The sequence below is a fragment of the Emys orbicularis genome, chromosome 4 (assembly GCF_028017835.1).
Source record: "Emys orbicularis isolate rEmyOrb1 chromosome 4, rEmyOrb1.hap1, whole genome shotgun sequence".
In the NCBI taxonomy this organism is placed as follows: Eukaryota; Metazoa; Chordata; order Testudines; family Emydidae; genus Emys; species Emys orbicularis.
Window position 1 is genome coordinate 147,125,486 of NC_088686.1, and position 13,710 is coordinate 147,139,195.

At 41.8% G+C, this 13,710-nt stretch overlaps 1 protein-coding gene and 1 pseudogene across 1 annotated transcript; one reads left to right on the forward strand and one right to left on the reverse strand.

Annotated features, from left to right (window-relative positions):
- The first annotated feature begins 1,548 nt into the window (after positions 1-1,548).
- LOC135877233 (olfactory receptor 5AR1-like) lies at positions 1,549-2,493 on the forward strand (annotated as a pseudogene).
- Positions 2,494-5,140: 2,647 nt separating this feature from the next.
- On the reverse strand, positions 5,141-6,106 carry LOC135877231 (olfactory receptor 5J3-like). Its single transcript, XM_065402621.1, has one exon. The coding sequence runs from the start codon at positions 6,083-6,085 to the stop codon at positions 5,141-5,143; it is 945 nt and encodes a 314-aa protein (XP_065258693.1). The 5' UTR covers positions 6,086-6,106.
- Between the last annotated feature and the right edge of the window lie 7,604 nt (positions 6,107-13,710).

Genomic DNA, 13,710 nt, shown 5'->3' on the forward strand with positions numbered 1-13,710 from the left:
GGGACTCTGGCCTATAGGCCCTACCGCCCGGTAGCCACGGGCTGGGTTCCAGACTCTTGCCGTTAGGCTGCGTCCCCTTGAGGCAAAGGGGACGTCATAGACTTTGGCCGCTAGGCTATACAGCCCTGGATTAAAGGGCTAGTTGACAGACGGTGGCGGATAGTCCACGCCGCCTGCAACCTTAGGGGCGTGGACCGTCACACCAGCTAAAAGCATCATTGCCATACAGAAAGATTTGCAATGTGTGGGAGAACATAGTTATAATGCACATCTGCAAAAGGTATGTTTTACCCCAGTGGGTTTATAACAGATCTCTATTATAGATGTCCACTATTAGGCATCTAAATCCATCATATTGTGAAAGTTACTAGTGACCCCCCTTAATAGAGCAGTTGTTATGTCAGCCAGCGGCCATTAGGGGGAAGCAGACACCTTAAGGACACAGTAGCCTGAACTTTTCAACTGTCTTCCCTTCAAGGCCTTAAGGTAGTTGGAGCTGGTCCCAAGCCGGTTTTCACTGACCAGCTAGCAAAAGCACGGGTCTGACAACCACCAATCAAGTGTTAACACTGCAAGGACCTTTGTCTGAATGTGTATAAAGAATCTGTAAAATGTGTGTAAGACAGAGTTTTTGTACCAAGGTGCAAAGCTCTCCTTTCTTCTGCAGAATAAAGCAACTCCTCCTTATCCCTGTCTGGCTGTTATTGGCTCTCAGCTAGGTGGACCCGATATTTCGGTGACAATATTTAGATACTGCATTTTAAATTGGCCCATGTTTTCAATAGAGCTGTGTGAATAATGGATTTTTTGGTATGTGGCACTTTTAAAAAGTCAGAAAAAATCATTTGGGGTCATGCTGAAAAGGAATTTATTTATATGAAATTTTCAGCAAATCTTAAAGTAAAGAAAAAATATCAGGGTCAAACAGAATGTTGTTTTTTTTAACCTGAAACAAAATGTTTTGTTTTCCTTTTGAACATTTTAAAATAATTGTTTAATAAAAAAATAATTAAAGGAAAGTTGGAACTACAAGTCACGTCAAAACTAAAAAGATTTTGGTGTTGCTGAATCTGCATTTCTCCTGGGGGAAAAAAATGCAATTGAAATTTCTTTCCAGTTCTAGTTTTCAAAGGGGATAAGTACCAGAGCTCCCAGTGATGTCCGTGGGATCAGGAACAGAAAAGCAGGGCTAGTGAATGAACTCTAGACCATTCACTGGTCTCTCTGTATATTCATTGACTTCCCTTTTCATACGGAACATTACCTTTCTTTGTTGCCTCTGACTGTATAGGCTATCAGGTTGGATGCACTTTAATACACAGTATGGGCTAATTCTCAGCATGACAAACCCTTAGCTGTAGTGGACAGTGTGAGCGTAATGCAAACAGTGCATTCCCTAGGATTGTCCCCTGATGTATTCCCACTGCCTTGGGTTGGTACAATATTTCACGAGGGAAGTCAGAATGAGTGTGAAGGATCCACTCTTGGTCCTTTCTTGGCTCCTGTTTAATTGTACATTTCACTTTTCCCCTGTAAAGGAAATCATGGTTGGAAGAAATGGCGGAGGGAAATCACACCATGGTTACGGACATCGTTTTCCAGGGATTCATGGATCATCCAGAGCTTCAGGTCCCCCTCTTTGTGTTGTTCCTAATGATCTATGTTATCACCTTGGTGGGGAATCTAGGGATGATCATGTTGATCGGGTTCAACTCCCGACTCCACACCCCCATGTACTATTTCCTCAGCAATTTGTCTCTTGCCGATGTTGGTAATTCCTAGGTTGTTGCTCCCCGGTTGCTGATAACTTTTGTGGTTCAGGCCAAACCCATTTCCCTCGCTGCGTGCACAGCACAGTTTTTCTTTGTCTGTAACTTTCTGACCAATGAAGCTTGCCTGTTGGCGGTAATGGGATATGATCGCTTCATAGCCATCTGTAACCCCTTGCTCTATAGCGTCGTCATGTCAAAGAGACTTTGTATATTACTAGTGGTTGCTTCGTACATATGTGGCTTTGTGAATGCAGTTGTTCAGACTCCATTTATATTTACCCTGTCCTTCTGTGACTCCAATGTCATCAACCATTTCTTCTGTGACATCCCCCCAGTCCTTAAGCTGTCCTGCTCCGACACCCACATCGCTAACATGGTGCATTTCACCTTGTCCAGTATAGTGGTCATGACTACTATTCTCATTGTACTATTCTCCTACATGTACATCCTCATTGCCATCCTGAAGATCCACTCTGCCAAGGGCAGATGCAAAACCTTCTCCACCTGCGCCTCCCACCTGACAGCCGTCACAATTTTCTACGGGACTGTGATCTTCATGTATTTACAACCCAGTTCCGGCTACACCACAGACCCAGACAAGATCATCTCTGTGTTTTATATACTCATAATTCCCATGGTGAACCCCCTGATCTACAGCCTGAGGAATAAGGAGGTGAGGGACGCCTTTAGGAAGATGATAAACAAGAAGGTTTGTTCATAGTTAATATAATTATTGGGATTTGTGCTTATCAATAAACAAGTGATGAATGAATAATGAATTCTCTGAGTCATATCTCTGATTTTTTTGTTTTAACTGTGTTCTGTGGCTTGTTCCAAAAAAAAAAAAAAAATGTAATCCAAGCCTGTTAATATTGGAAATTCAGTTTCCCAGGTTCAGGAATGACTGAGAGGCTGCAAAGATCACTATTGAAAGGGAGCATTTGTCACAGACCCCCTTCAGCTCCCCTTGCTGGATACCCACCAGCTTGTGTTGAGGGGAATCCCAGCTTGGATCCCCAGATGTTTTAAGCTGCCAGAGACTGAATGGAGCCAGTCACTGCTGCAGTCTTGGGGTTCCTAGGCACACAATCAGGGTGCAGGCCCTCTGCCTAGCGCCCTTTCTGGAGAGCAAGAACCTGATATCTAGCTGCCTAGTCCCTGGGCTCAGGGATGATTGTTCAGACTCTGCCGTAGCTTAAACACTCTCTGTCCTAGAATGCCACCGAACAGTGTGAGCCTTGTGGGTTACAGCTGAACTCTCCCACAGGGCCACACAGTATGTGTAAAGAATGTAACACAGAGAGGGACACTCTGAACTGGAATCTAACACTGTAGAGCTAATACTTCACCAATAAAGCACAAGCCCATTTAGAAAAGGACATACATCCTAACTTCAATGGACCTCACCAGCTCATCCTTTCCTTGGGAGTCCCCTGGGGTATCCATCTGTGTTCAGACAGACTGCTCCTCCACCTCCTCATCTAGCTCCTACATGCAGCTCCTCTCAGATCTAGCTGGTGAAACATGGCCAGGTAGAGCCCAAATAGAGCAGCTTCTGCCCTTTTATAAACATCTTACTCTCTGTCAGGGGACCTCATGATCAGCCTCTTCCGATGACCAGATACCACTACCAGGCAACCACTCCTTTTTTCCCCTCATCAACAGAAAGTTTAGATGGAAAATTTTCAACCACCCCCAACAAGGAACAGATCCCAAGCTCATTGAAGCCAATGAAAAGACTCCGATTGACTTCAGTCAATATTGGTTCAGACTGCAGGAGTTTAAGTGGGGATATTCAAAAGGCACCAAACTCCCATTCCAGGGAGTTGTCCAGGGAACTGGATGTCTAACTGCTCATTGAAAATGTGTATTTGCTCATGGGCAGTTGTCGATTGCACGATGGGGTTTCCAATCCTGTACCAGTATTGAAGTGTTGAAAGGAAAATAGCAGTCCTTTTATGTTATGGCACTATAGCTTCATTCCATTTTGTACATATATGGAAAAATCATAAGCAGTATTCCTAGGAGCACAAGAAGAGGATTTAAGCGATTGATGATTCAGACAAAACTTCCCTGGACTAACCAGAGCATATCCAGTATGAATATTCAAATGTCACCGTGTGTAGGAAGCTTGCTAGTGCTATGAATATTGATAGCCGCATCACACTAGTACTTCATATTGTGTACTAGTACATCACACTCGTACATCATTATAAATTGATTGGACTACATTCGTTCTTGATCTGTCCCCATATCATTCTCTCAAGACAAGGGAGTTACTTCAGGGACGAACCTGTCTCACTGTTTACAAAGTCCAAAGAAAGCAGACCATTGATATACACCTCTACCCCGATATAATGCGACCCGATATAACACGAATTCGGATATAACGCGGTAAAGCAGTGCTCCGGGGGGCAGGGCTGCACGCTTCGACGGATCAAAGCAAGTTCAATATAATGTGGTTTCACCTATAACGCGGTAAGATTTTTCGGCTCCCGAGGACAGCGTTATATCGGGGTAGAGGTGTAATTTCAGGATTGCCAGAGAAATTCTTTCATAGGTTGGAGAGAAGATAAATAAACAAAAGTCCTACATAAAACGGCAACAGTTTTCAATGAGTAAAACCAGTGGATCTCAACATTCTCCGGCCTGTGACCCCATGTTAAACAGAAAAAAAGGTTTGAGATCCCTCTTAAGTTTTGGGATGCTCCCCTTCCATCTAGCCGTGAAGACAGGGAGGCTGGTTGTGATGACTGGAAACAACCTCCTCTGTTGAGAACTCAGGAGTAAAACAACGTCCTCTTCATGTCGGCATGATGCAGCGGTGAGAGAAGATACTCTGATTTGGTGCAGGCTAGCTCTGCATGAGGAAGGTCAACTCTGCATTATTCAGACTAAGTCCCTAAGCTCCCCAGAGAGGACTTTTCTGGGGAATTTCTCATTCCACATTCCGAGAATATGACCGATCGACCTAAGCTGAGCTTTGATCATCATTACCTCAGTTCTGGTTGCTTTTATTCTGTATGTTTAACAGTGCCCTCCACTGGATGAAATCTCAGGATACATACAAGGAAGGATACATACAATCTTCTCATCCTCTCACCTGAACTCCAACTTGGCATAAAACATAACAGGCAACAGCAATTGTCCTTTAAGCCAAATGTCAGAGCATCTTGCTGATTCTGCATAGTGTCACAGACCCTCATTCATGGATCTTAAAAACAGCAATTTCTAATATTGTATTTGACTGGGTTCCATTATATGATTTTCTGCACATCACATGGAGTGGCTGAGTCATAGAAATAAGGATAATGATACAGAGAACTCACTCTTATTCCATCTACTGTTTATTGGTTAAAATATAATGATTATAATGACCAAGAAAAAATCTTCATGTATATCACCCTTTTAAAGGCATCATTTACCTCCTTGTTTCTCAGGCTGTAGATCAGGGGGTTCAACATGGGGATCACAAGGGCATAAAACACAGAGGTAACCTTGTCTTGGTCCATCACGTAGCTAGAACTGGGTCTTAAATATATACATATCAGCGTCCCATAAAACATAGTGACGACTGTCAGGTGGGAGGCGCAGGTGGAAAAGGTTTTGCGTCTCCCCTTGGCAGAACGGATCCTGAGAATGGCCAGAAGGATGCACATGTAGGAGACTAGGACACCCAGGAAAGTAGTCATTCCAATTACAGTAGAGAAAGTGAAAAGTACAAGGTCAGTGACATGGGTGTCAGAACAGGACAGCTTCAGCATGGGGGGCACATCACAGAAGAAATGGTTGACAACATTGGAGCTGCAGAAGGACAGACTGAATATAAATAGAGTTTGCACAATTGAATTCACAGAGCCACATACATATGTACCAGCCACTAACCGGACACAGTGTCTCTTGGACATAATGGCTCTGTATAGCAGTGGATTACAGACAGCTTTGACGCGGTCATACGCAATCACAGCCAGGAGGCAACATTCATTGGTCACAAAGAAACAGACGAAGAATAGCTGTGCCGCACACTCAGTCAAAGGAATGGTTCTAGTCTCTGCTACAAAGGTCATTAGCAACCTGGGAGCTATGGCCGTGGAATATCCAATATCTACAATGGACATCCGGCTTAGGAAAAAGTACATGGGGGTATGAAGTCGGGTTTCAACCATGATTAACGCTATCATCCCAAGATTCCCCATCAGGCTGACCACATACATCACTAGGAACAACATAAAGAGGGGGATCTGTAGATCTGGATGATCTGTGAATCCTACGAAAATGAACTCGGTCACCGTGGTGTGGTTTCTCTCTGCCATTTATTCCAGAAACGCTCTCCTCTGCTGGTGAAAAAAAAATAAAGATTAAAATTAATCACTGGCCAATAAAGTACTGAGTACAGATCCCTCATAATCCCTGTGATTATTCCTGGGAAACAGTGTATAAACATAAGAAAGCTGAAATACATCAAAGGACAGTCCTAGGGAATGTTCTCTTTGTATTCCCCACATGCTTTCCTTTAGAGATAGGACATGTTCCAGCTACAGAAATATTGTGTACTCTGTGTTAGGGTGACCAGATGTCCCGATTTTATAGGGACAGTCCCAATTTTGGGGGCTTTTTCTTATATAGGCACTTATTACCCCCCACCCCATGCCAATTTTTCACACTTCTCCTCTGGTCACCCTACTCTGTTTTAATATGCATGAAACCATCCAGTGGGTCAAATCTTCTATAAAATAAGAGATATATAGATTGGGAGTGTTTAGTTTAGAAGGGAGGCAAATAATCTATCAATGTATGCAAGTAATCAATGCTATAAAGTTTATTCATGGTCATTGATTTTCTCTTCCTAATCAAAATGACCTCAAAGGGCACAAGTGATGCTCAGTGCCCCTTTTATATAGGTGCCTAAATATAGATTTAGGGCCTAATATGAGGCAGCCCCAGTGAAAAAGTTTGGTATCACTAAAGTGTCACTGTCCTATTGGAGTCAGTGTATGTTTTACAGACATTCTTTGTAACCACGTGCATTATTTTTCCTCCCTGTTACAAATCCTCCTAGAGGTAATAACACTTGTAGGTGGTGTGGACTGTAACTGATTCTATGAATACTTTTGACTCATAGATTCACAGAGCCTAGAAATGAGAAAATGCATCTCCTAGGGATAAATACTAAGTTAACCTGTGGAACTCCTTGCCAGAGGATGGTGTGAAGGCCAAGACTATAGCGGGGTTTAAAAAAGAACTAGATAAATTCATGAAAGATAGGTCCATCAACAGCTATTAGCCAGGATTGGCAGGATGGTGTCCCTAGCCTCTGTTTGCCAGAAGCTGGGAATGGGCAACAGGGGATGGATCACTTGATGATTACCTGTTCTGTTCATTCCCTCTGAGGCACCTGGCATTGGCCACTGTCGGAAGACAGGATACTGGGCTAGATGGACCTTTGGTCTGACCCAGTCTGGCTGTTATGTTTCTATGGAATTTCACTGCTACATGCACAGAGATGCTCAAAAGATAATAATAATGACATTTCTTACCAGTCATGGTGTAGGTGTACACGCAGTAAATTCCATTGTGGTTTGTATTTGGTGGAGGAAGATATGGACTGGTTTGACTCCTCATTAACCAATTGACTTCAGCTGAACTATACATTCACACTTGTGTGACTGAGATCAGAGTCTAGCCAGTGACATGGTAACGCAATGTGAGATGTGTGCGGATGGGACCAAAGCATCTCATGTCCGATTGTAATCTTTAGGATAGAAAGAAAATGAGTTGGAGATAATTTGTGAGTTTCCTAGTTACTGGAAAAACACAGGTCTCTGGATTCTGCATATTCCCTCTGTCTTTACACCTGTGCTAGACGAGTAAAAAGAAATGAAATTATTTTTAGTAAATATAGGGAACATAAGAATTTCCATACCAGATCAGACAAATGATGCATCTAATTGAGTATTGTCTATGCATTAGCAGTCTTTGTTGTGTGCTTCAGAGAAAGGGGCAAAGCCCTGGCAGTAGGAAGTTATTCAATAACATGCCTATAGGGGGATTTTCACCCTCCATCCAGGCAATTAGTGGTTGCCTCGTGCTCTGAAGCATGAAGGTTTACATCCCTTGCAAATGTCTGTATCATACCTAATGTAACTGTTTGTGTAAGAATAAGATTGCCTTATATGCTTTTGCCTGTGCCTCAGTTTCCTTCTCTGTAAAATAAGTATATGGGGAACGGGGAGAGTGAGGCATGATTTATACTTGTAAAGCACTTTGATATCCTTGAGTAATATGAACAGTGTTTACACTAGATATACATTTGGGTTATGGCCTAACCATTACACAGACAGCAATGGCTTATTTGTTCCTAGGTGGGGAGAGGGAAGGAGAGAGGCAGTATGAAGAGTGTGGGGAGAGCATAGGAGGGTAGTTTCTCCCCCCCCCTTCCCTCCTTCCCTCCCCTTCTCCCCTCCCCCCCGTTCTATATTTCTCACCCTATGTGCTTACTTTTAGGAAAACACATTAGGTTCTCAGTGCTCATGGTTGTAAGGCAGAGATCAATTTCAGTATATGATCAGAAGTCTGTCACATGGTTCACCTTGCAAGCAGAAGTTCCCATGATAAAGCCCTGCTGGCAGACCATAGATCATACCTGTATTTCACAATGCTAAATTGAAATTTTGTTATGAAGCATCTTACTCAATCAAAGAGGGGCTGCTCTTCCCTTTAAAAAAAAAAATCACAAAGACTCAACCTCTGTCTGTCTAACTTTCCTGTGGATCTTGTTAAAGACTAATGCTCTCAATTGTGCATTTCTAGCATGGTACCCCTGTTTTCTGGATGAATAGATGGCTCCCTCCCACAATCTATCCCACAGCAGGGATGTGATCATGCTCCCTATGGTATGGTACAGTTGCCTTTAGAAATTACCAGTGGTTCTGAGAGGGCTAAAGCCATCTTCCAACTCTGCACCCTGTCTGCCACTTGTCTCCTCCAAAGCACATACCCTTTGACTTTCTGTTAGCAAACTGAAAAATCAGAATTGTCAGTGTCCCTTTCCTCTGTACTCGTGCCATATAAATCTCTCTGTGGATTCTACATGCCAACATTAACAACTCTACTGTTCCAATTTGCAGTGTCTCAACAATGAAAAGTGAGCTAAGATGGAGCCAGCTACTAGTCCACAGGGGAGGAAGTTGGGGGCAGAAAGAACCACTGAAGGCAGATACGCTATATATGTGTTTGGGGACAGATTATTGCAAAGAAATAAAGCAGAGAAGAAAATGGTTGCTAATCTGCTAACCAGTTACTTAAAACTCAAGGAAGTGCAATTTCCTTCTCTCTGTGGTTTCAGACTGAATTAGGGTGGTTTTTTTTTTTTTCCTTCCTGCATATGTTCTGTAATGGAGCTGATATTTGTTACTCCATGTCCTCAACTTCATTGTATTGTTACCCATCTACCTGCTTTCACTGCAGAACTGACGATGGTTGCTGGATGTAGAGTTGTTTAAGGTAAAAGTCACTTTGCAAACAGGAGTTAAATAGCTTATATTTCCAAACAAATGGAGACCACTACCCTCCTTCCATTTTCCATCCTACTGTCTATCCATTGCACCAATTGTACTAGAAAAGCAGGCACAGAATTCATAACTGAACAATGGTGGAATAAGCCCAAAATTTAGGCTTTGGTTAATAAACATTTCTATTAACCCTACCCATTCAAAAAAATCAATTTCAATGTGAAAATAGTTTTATTGGGATATAAACAGTTCCTGAGCAGAGTGAGAATCCAAGTACAACAGTAATGTGCCATGTGGAAAGTAAACCACCAGTATAAATGTTGAGTAAGGATAGGTAAATCACTCGGCTTACATTTGAACCCATTCAGTCATCTTGACTCAAATGTTATTGAGTGTGTGTTCCACTTACTGGAGATCTGAAAAAGGAGCAAGTGGAGAATTTTAAACAAAAATCAATCAATATACTGCATAGATAGGGCCTTCTATTGATTGTCTGATCTTTTTGGGGTGGAGGTCTAACCCTAATACAAGCCCCAACTGAGTAAAACACTTAAATGTGAGTAATCTCATCCTTATTCAGCGATGCACATTACTTTGGTAAGTAATTTATTCATAAATTACTTCCCATTGAAATAATAAGACTATTGTGTTTAAATGCTGTGCTGAAAAGGGATGAGAATTTAACACAAGGGGGAAAAAAACTTTAGTTTTTTAAACATGGTGATTCAATTAAAAAAAAAATAGAACCAATCATAAAGATTTCAAAAATTCAGAATGTCAACCAAAATTTTGACTGGCTTTGTTAAAAACAAAGTTTTAAATTCAGAGGAGGGGAAAAAAATTCAAGAGATTTGCAAAACCAAAACATTTGCCTGTGTTCACTCTCCCTTAATAAAAAGTAAATCAGAATGTTGACACCTGATTTCAAACATATTTGTTTGCCAAAAAATGGGTCTTGTTTAAATGAAAGAAAATGGGTGGTTTCTTGTGTTACAAAAATCGGATATTACTAAACTTCCTCTGACAGAAGATCCTACCTCTCCCAAGACAGCAGATGTTTCAACATCTGAATGGCTGTAGATATGTTGAATTACCTCTGATAGCTGTTACTGACCTACTTTGGAAAAAAAGGGGGGGAAATCAAGTCATTTTTGCAGCTGCGAAGGCTTTGGAACATTTTCTTGGTGTCCAGTGGGCAACAATTTTATGGAAGGAGGTAAGATGTAGTTATTTCATTTATCTTAATTAAAAAAAACCCACATTTTTACTGGTAAAGAATAAATCAGTCATATTTATCGCCAAATCTGGTCAATTAAGTTTTCTTTAGGGCTTGTGCCTTTCAATAAATCAGTATTTTCAGATCTTTGAGCGTTTTCAGATCATCTCCTGAGATTTAAAAAGAATACTTTTCCCTCTTTGTTGATGTGTGAAAGACCCACACAAACAATAGAGGACTAATTGATTATACCGGGGAACATCAAGCGCTGTCAAATGCACAACATAAACTGAAAAGAAAATATTTTTTCCTAACCTTTCGTTTATATTCATAGCTGCTGCAAAAAATAGCAGCTAAAAATTTTCATGTAGAAGTGTGGTTTTTAAGTTGGCTGTTTCCCTCTGATATTGAAACAGGATTTAGTTTAGTCAGTGTCTTTAAGAGTAGATAGACCTTGTGTTTATAAGCATGGAAAAATATGTTGAGTATGGCCTAGTAGAACATTTCAGAGTGCAGTGCTGACCAGTGAGGGGCTGTGTCACCCCTGCTCTGCAACCTTGGGTGCCTCACAATACTTTGCTGTTGTAACTCCCAACTTAGGTTCCTCAGAAGCAGCCTGTCAACATGCAGGTCACTCCCTGAGTGTCTGTGTAAAGCTACCGTGCGGGTCCAGCAGTTCTGACGCCAGCAGCCTGACAGCAACACACCAGCCCACACTTTGGCTTCCAGCAGCATTGGTTACTATTTGCCGGGTGACAATACGCTCCAGGCTTGAATTTTCCCCCACAATGTGTGTTCTGCACTATCCAGCCCTCTCCTGGACAGTCCAGTCCATAGGTCTGTTGCCCCTCTAATGGGATCAATACACAACGCCTTGCCACCTTAAATGGAGTTACCCAAACAATTCACAACACTGGATTATTTTGATTAAAGAACAAAACTAGTTTGAGTTACAGGTAATGAGGTATTAAAGTTCAGAAATGGGTATAAGAAAAATAAAGATAAAATGCTTTCTAACCTAAACAAACTAGACTAAACAAACTAAAGTGAAGTCCATTATCACAGGTTTCCCGTAAGATTGCTGACCAATCTCTCGGGCCAGGGCCTGCTCCCAAAGTGCAATGTCTGTTTGTTTAATCTGGGGTGAAAAGAGAGAGATGGGGAGGGAGAGATAATGGGGGGAGGGAGGGTGTTTTTGCCCCTCATTTTCATAGTTCAGTCACCCTTTGAAAAGCATTTTCCTGAGTGTGACCCCCTAGTTAAAGTTCTTTCCAGCTGAGAGCAAGGAAACATGGAGGCTGCTGGAGGAAGGAGGCTTCATGCTGTTTCTGTTTGGGCAGGTTATTTATCCTCTCCATGTTTGCTACACCTCACACACACTCTAAAATGTGGATAATATTTTCTTAGCTCACAGGTATGTCATGAGGCTTAATCCATTGCAGTTTAAGCATTTTGAGCTCCTTGGATGAAAGCCTCCAGCGAAGTACAAATTACAGTGGACCCAGAGTTTGGGGCTGTTTAGACCCAGAGTTTTGGTTTCCAGTATAAACTATTAATACTAGTAATTAATAATGACCCAAAGACACCTGGCCTCCATGAATCAGACCAGGACTTTAGAACACAATCTAATGATCTTAGAAATCAGAGACCCAGAATCTACGGAGTTTTCTAAACAGTATATACATACTTTTTATCCTTAGTTACCAGTGGAAGAGAGAATGGGAAGTTGGAGCTCAAAAAACAATCACAAATCACATCCAGGTAACTACATCTTGCATGGGGGTGTGACGTTACACTCCATATCCTTTATGAAAATATGCTTATGATATGAGTTTGGCTTAAAGATTTTTCTATACAGTGCAAAACAATATAGTTTGGGGTTTATCTCCCAAAAGGGGTGTGCACGTGAGTGCTGGGGAAGCCTTCTCACACAGCGCTGATTTCAGTCTGTGTCTGCAGCTGGTTGTGGCCCTACCTGTGTGTGTGTGTGCTGCAGGAGACCGGAGAGCCTAATTCAGCGACACAGGGAGAGGGAATCCAGACTGGTGGAGCAGGAGAGGCTCAGTAAAACCACAGTACATCAGGTGACATCCCTGACGGGGGGTCCAACCCATCACAGGGAGGAAATGAACCAAATTCTGTTCTCAGTTACACTGGTGTAATCCCAAAACTTCAACAGAGCTATATTAGTGTAGTTGGTAATATTTGGTCATCATTGGACAGCAGGGATAGTGTGGCTGTGTACATCTCACAGCATGATTTACCATAGTCTAGCTTTCATTCCAATTAGTAAACATAAAAAGAAGATTTTAAAGAATGTTCTCACACTAATGTACATTAATAGCTCCCTTGTGGGTCATGGGCCTCTGGGCAGAACAGATCCAATACTGGAAACACTGCTGCAGAATGAAACTTATTTTAAGAAACAGATAACATGTTTTAATGCTCTTTGTATTCACTTCTAGCACCATCATCACCTGCAGCCAGCACCACCACTGCCAGCACCAGTCCCAGCACAACTACTGTAGTCATGATTACAAGAGACAAGAGCATATTTGATAAGTAAACAAGAACTATTTTTGTGGGTTAATTGTCATGGTGGCGTGAGATCATTCACAGACTGCAAGGAGAGTTGTTACGGGCAGTGACTTTAATGTTTCTGATTGTAAAGGGTTGCTCAGAATCTATATATTTATATTGCTGATACTCAAACAATATGTATTCTTCATCAGCCCTTAATGCAATTCTAATGGAAACCACATAACCAGTAAGTCATAAAGAGCTTGGAAGTAAGTGCTGCATCAGATTCCAAAAGAGATGTTTTTAAATGAAAATGATAACTCTCTGATACATTCACCACCACATTTTGATTTAAATGAGATAATAGAAGAACAATGTAAGTTGGCAGGCTGATGTGATATGCTCAGTGGTGATGCTGTGATAAACTGTTTAGCTTTTCAAAATTTCATGGAAATGAAAATGTCAGGCCAAATTCTACTCCTATTTACGCTGTTGTAAATCAGGAGTGACTCCATTGACTGTAGCAGAGTAACTCCTGATTTACACTGGAGCATATGAGAGTGGAATCTTGACATCCATAAATGTACAGTGAGCAGAAATATACCTCATGACTCCTTCAAAGATATAAACTGTTAGTAAAAACACCCATTACTGTCTTTCTCCCCCCCCCCCCTCCCCCCGCCCCCAGAGA